We start from the raw sequence: 6,000 nt of genomic DNA on the forward strand, positions 1-6,000 counted from the left end.
GGCACTGCAGTGAAGTAGTAGTGAAAGCAGTTCTTATAGGCTCTCATAAGTTTGTAAAAACTTGCACTTAATTTAAGACTATTTTTATGTGGCTAGTTCGGATTGAAATGAGGTGAGTCGAGAATGACATAAGAAGTTTTGATGATCTGTCTTGGACAGAAGACATTTTTCAGGATTCAGGGTTCAGAATACACTCAACAATTATTAGATAGTGATGTTCATGAAAACTGATCCCTATAACTTAATGGTTGTGTTTTCATATATTCCACTTTATATCCCACCTTCTATTTACAAACTACTTAATACTAATGTAATGTGCTCTTAAAGAGGAAGAGAGAGCGAAACCAGGAATTGGCCATTAATAATGGGTCTTACCAAGCCATCCTTTATTCTCCCTTCACTGTCCTGTGAGACTTCAAGGATGAAGGGAAAGAAAAGTATCAGTTACCCGGGTTATTCCCTTCCTTGGAGTACAGCGACCTGGGAAAAGTTTCGAAGTTTGAGTAAGGAAATGAAACTGGAGCCCCAAAAGGAGGAAATAAGAAGAAAGAGTGGGTTTCCCCAGTACAATTATACAGCACTTCAACAGACGTAGTATCTAAGCTATTGTAATCGGGGATAGGTGTATCTAAGAGGCTGTGTTGGGTTAGGTCCTCCGAAATGAAGACATCAAGACAGGATTAGATATGTAAGAGGTTTATGGGAAGAATGCTTGTGAGGGACCAAAGGGGAATGAGCAGGGGTAGGCTGTGAAAGCCTTAAGAACAAGAGGAGATTTGCTACCTATGAAAGCAGAGAGGGGAAGGGGGTTGAGCGGGAAAAGCCTCACGCCACCGTACAGCTCTGAGAAAATCCTAAGAGAGTTCAGTGGGGAGCCTTCTGGTGAAAGTTGACCAATAGACAAGTTTCACCCGGGCCAGGAATGGGCTGACACTAGGACCCTGGATTGTTCAGACATTGGCTGGAAGAATGCAGAATCAGTGTGCTCTCAGAACAGAGGGTATAATGGACCAACGGCTCACCGCTGGGGCTGTCAGTGGACTGGGCTTCCCACAGTAAGTTCTTTTGAAGGAGATCTGGGATAGCAAGTTTCCCTGGGCGCCACAGAGGCTATATAAACTTCTATGGTATAATAAAATATAAAAACTTAGTCTTTGTCTCTGGTTCCAGGCACAGAAATCCAAAAATCCTTGGGATTCCAAGTGATAAGAGTGTTGATTATATGTTAATAAGATAACCCCAGAATGTTTCAGGATCCAAGCTACTTGCCAGAAAAACCAACCCTATGATTAAAGGGTTAGAACTTTCAGGTCTGCCCTTCTAACATCTCTGGGAAGTGGGAAGAGGAGCTAGAGACCGAGTTCAATGAAGAACTCAGTGGCCAGTGCTTTAATCAATTATGCCTGTGTAATTGGGCTAGAATAAATATTCTTCAATAAGGACTGAGTATTGGTGAGCACATCAAAGTGCTGAGAGGGTGGCCCACCCAGACAGGGTATGGCAGTTCTATGCAACACCCCACCCCAATATCTTGCCCTGTGCATCTCTTCCACTTGGCTGTTCCTAAGCTGTACTCTTTATAATAAAGCTGTAATCATGAGTAGAGCGGTTTCCATGATTTCTGTGATTCCTTCTAGTGAATTATCAAACTGGGGGGGGGTCATGGAAACACCCACATCTGCAGTCAGCCGGGCAGAAGTGCGGGTAGCCTGGGGACCCCCATTTGTGGCTGGTGTCTGAAACAGGGGCAGTCTTATGAGACTGGGCCCTAACCCACGGGGTCTGTGCTAACTCTGAGTAGTGTCAGAACTGCACTGAAGTCGGTTGGTGTTGGAATAATGTATGACCGTCAGCAAAAAATCCACACAGCTCCTAACTATCCTGTAGACTGCAGCTCCACCATCACTTCTTGGCAAGACTTCTGCTCCCAGGGCTAGCTCCGACCCTGGCTTCTCCTTGTAGGGCAGATGAAGAGTCACTCCCGTAATTACCTAATCACTGTCTGCCCCATCGATTAGACTCTAAGCTACATTAGGGCTTATCTTCTGTTGAGTAGTTACTTGTTCCTCAATTTTTAATTAAATATCCAGGGCTGGAGATCCTCTTACAGGGTTGTTGTGAGGTCTGAAAGAGAATATATATATAACGCACTTCCACATACTAAGCATTACATGTGTTTGCTATTATTATTGCTCATCTTTAAGTCTCTTCAGTTCTTAGTATAAAGTAGGCTACAAATTTGTTCATTTATATATGAATTCAGTTCATCTGATGTAAATTTAACTGTATAGCAGAATTCCACATTATAGGCTCATTTTCAGAGTATCTTTTTATTGCCTGTAAACAGCATCAAGCGAAAGGGCCACTTTCAGGCATGATTATAGACTGGTCTCTGAATGAAGTGAACCCTGTGTTGCTCTCACAAACAAGAGCCTATTGCCCAGAATTGAGTAAAGTCAGGTGAAATCCCCCTTCCAGAAAAACCCACGCTTTAATCCTTTATTTATCTGGATATCATAGAAGTCAGCTGTGAGATAACTTACCAAAAAAAGCAAAACATTGAAAGGGAAAGTGTTACTTTGGATTTGAAGTATATATGAGCTTCTTTCTCTTTAAATCTGTGTAGATGGCTTATGATATTGAGGGCCAAGAGAAAATCACCAACTAAAAATAACTGGGAGAGCAGATATGAATTAGCACTTATAATTACTTAAATCCAAATATAGTCAAGAACACAGCCTTTACCTTAGAGTCTATTAGAGATTCTCATAAATCATTTAAAATTTTAAAAGATTGCCTTAAAAATCTCTATTTATATTTATATGTAAGTAGGTGTTTTAAATCAGTGTATTTTTTTCAAGGTACAAATACTCCACTTCAGGATGACAGCATGGTAGTTGATCAATAAACATTTGTTAAATGAATTCAAGGCTATCAGCACCCAAGGACATTTCCTTTCCACCAGGCATAACCTTACTTTTTATTCATACACACACAAAAATACAAAGAAACCCTCAGAGGTTGGTATTACCTCATTTTAAATAATGAGGAAACTCAGGCATAAAGTAGTTAAGCACCCTGTTGATGTTCAGAGACAAGTAATGGCAGAATCAGAATGTGGACCCAATATTATGCTTAGCAAAATAAGTCAATCAGAGAAAGACAACTATCATATGATCTCCCTGATATGAGGAAGTGGAGATGCAACATGGGGGGTTTGGGGGGTAGGTAAAGAATAAATGAAACAAGATGGGATCGGGAGGGAGACAAACCATAAGAGACTCTTAATGTCACAAAACAAACTGAGGGTGGCCCGGGGAGAGGGGGAGGGAGAGGGTGGTGGGGTTATGGTCATTGGGGAGGGTATGTGATATGGTGAGTGCTGTGAGGTGTGTAAACCTGGCGATTCACAGACCTGTACCCCTGGGGCTAATACATTATATGTTTATAAAATAAATTTAAAAATAAAAAATAAATAAATAAAATAATGTGGACCCAAGTGCCTTGGTCCTCAAAGCTGAAGCCAAAGCCCGTACTCCCACACCTACACTGGTGCTTCCCTAATGAATGAATGGAGGGATGCATACAATAGAAGGTTAAATCTCAATCCTTTAGCATCTAAATAAACTCATACTGAAAGTGAGTAAATGAAGATTAAGCACTTTTTACTTCCTTTTTCCCATCAGAAAAATGCTGTAATTCCTCTCCAAAAAATTAAAAAAATGAATAAATCGAGAGACCTGGGTGGCTCAGTTGGTTAAGCCCCTGCCTTCGGCTCAGGTCATGATCCCAGGATTCTGGGATGGAGTCCCACATCAGGCTCCTTGCTCAGCGGGGAGCCTGCTTCTCTCTCTGCCTCTGCCACTCTGCCTGCTTGTGCTCCTGCTCTCTCTCTCTCTCTCTGACAAGTAAATAAATAAAATCTTTAAAAAATGAATAAATTAAACTCCTTTAAAAAAAAGATTTTATTTATTTGAGAGAGAAACAGATAGTGAGAGAGAACACAAGCAGAGAGGAGAGGAAGAAGCAGGCTCCCCTCTGGGCTGGAAGCCAGACTGGGTACTTGATCCCAGGACTCTGGGATCATGACCCAAGCCGAAGGCACCCTTAACCAACTGAGCCACCCAGGTGCCCCAAATTAAACCCCCTTCTTAATGGCTTTTAGTGTGTGTGTGAATTTTACTAAAATGTTATTCACCAGGCAAACGTTTTCCTTGGTTTTCCAGTTCCATTAAAGGAGACAAGTGGAAATAAACAGTAGGTAGAAATGATTGATGGAGACATAAGAATTCAGAGTGGTCCAAACAGGATCTTAGCTATTAAACATGTAAAAGGGGATGTCTCTGATAAAGCTCTACTTATTGCAACTAGTTCACATCTTTTTTTAATTTTTTAATTTTTTTTTTAAGATTTTATTTATTTATTTGACAGACAGAGATCACAAGTAAGCAGAGAGGCAGGCAGAGAGAGAGGAGGAAGCAGGCTCCCCGCCAAGCAGAGAGCTCGACTCGGGGCTCAATCCCAGGACCCTGGGATCATGACCTGAGCCAAAGACAGAGGCTTTAACCCACTGAGCCACCCAGGGGCCCCCGCATTTTAAAAAGTAAATAAATAGGGGCCCCTGGGTGGCTTAATAGGTTAAGCGTTTGACTCGTGGCTTCAGCTCAGGTCATGATCTCCGGGTCTGGGATCAAGCCCCACAACCCGCTCCACACTGTAAGTAAGGGTTCTTGCATACAGCACCTACCCACATCAAGACGCCAAACCCTGCAGTCACTCTGGACCTCACCAGGTCTCACTCCTACCAAGTGGTTTATCTGGGAACTTTATAGAAATGCAAAAGTGCTCCCAGAGGCAGCATTTGGACCTCTATACCCCAACACATTCCCTCTCCGCTCCTACCCTGGCATTATTTAGAGCCCTGATTTTTTAAACCAGGAGGGGGAAAAATTCTCATACTAAAGAGTCTGAGTTCTGGAAAGTTAGCAGGAAGTGCAGGCGATTTCTACACATGTCATTTCAATCCTGTAGCCAGCCACAAAAATCAGAAAAACAGAGTTCTTGAAAGGAATTGGAGCTCAGGCATTTAGTAAAGACCCGCAGACTGGCACACTCAATTTATAAGACAATTTCTGAGTGCTTTTTGTATAGGCAAATAAGGCTGCCTTCTCCCAAAAACCCTGCTACTGGGCCCCTGTGGTTTCAAACTCCAGTGATTCAGAAAGTGCTTGTATGTTTGAGGTCTGGGCTCCCGCCCCCAAAACCGGTTGTTAAGTACTTACACCCGCTGGCTCTGGAGCCCCCGGCTTTCCCGCGCAGGGCTCTGGGGCGCCACCTCCAAACCGGGTCTGGGACCTTGCAGCCGGCCTGGCTCCGGGGGCCGCCCGGGGAGGTCCCGGGTCAGGCCGGGGGCGGGAGAGGCGCCGAGCCCGGAGCCCACCACCCGAGTGCCGGTGAACATAGCTCTGAGTCCGCGGATCCCGGGCGCCGGGAGGGACGCTTAGGGAGTCTCGAGATGCGATTCCGAAGGGCAAGGCAGCGGTTTTAACAGCTTGAGTTTCGATTTCCCGCTACCAGCTGCAGCTGCGCCCGCCCCTAGGGACTTTCCCACGGAAGCTCTATCTGGCGCCCTCCGACCTTACCGCAGGGCACAGCTCCCGAGGCGCCACCCTCAGCGGGTGGCGAGTGCCCCTGGCTGGGACGCTCTCAGGTTTAAGGTCCCAGGACCACCTTAGAGCATAGTAAAGAGAACTGTCATCAGCCACCGAAACCTCGTAAGCAAGTGGCCACAAGAGAATGAGAATCCTGAAAGATTTAGGGGCTGTTTGACAGGTAACCCTAATCTGTGGTTACTGCTGGATATCTGAGACCGTGAACAATATATTAAACTTCGGACTCCAGAGATCAGGTAAATAAATAAAATCAAACAAAATTTTGCCTTTTATCAGTAATGACTGCTGTTTGGTTAGTGCGCAAATACTTTCAAGTTAAAGGAATCTG

At 44.2% G+C, this 6,000-nt stretch overlaps 1 protein-coding gene across 2 annotated transcripts in view; it reads right to left on the minus strand.

The window, feature by feature from the left end:
- Positions 1–5,485, minus strand: part of EPSTI1 (epithelial stromal interaction 1) — an 85,519-nt gene extending 80,034 nt beyond the window's left edge. For both annotated transcript variants that reach the window (XM_032873960.1, XM_032873959.1), the window contains exon 1: positions 5,283–5,485. In XM_032873960.1, coding sequence (XP_032729851.1) covers positions 5,283–5,461 — 179 coding nt within the window. In that variant the 5' untranslated portion in view covers positions 5,462–5,485. The remainder of the gene's footprint in view (positions 1–5,282) is intronic.
- Between the last annotated feature and the right edge of the window lie 515 nt (positions 5,486–6,000).

Source organism: Lontra canadensis, unplaced genomic scaffold, assembly GCF_010015895.1.
Source record: "Lontra canadensis isolate GAN:19392208 unplaced genomic scaffold, GSC_riverotter_1.0 scaffold51, whole genome shotgun sequence".
Taxonomy (NCBI): domain Eukaryota; kingdom Metazoa; phylum Chordata; class Mammalia; order Carnivora; family Mustelidae; genus Lontra; species Lontra canadensis.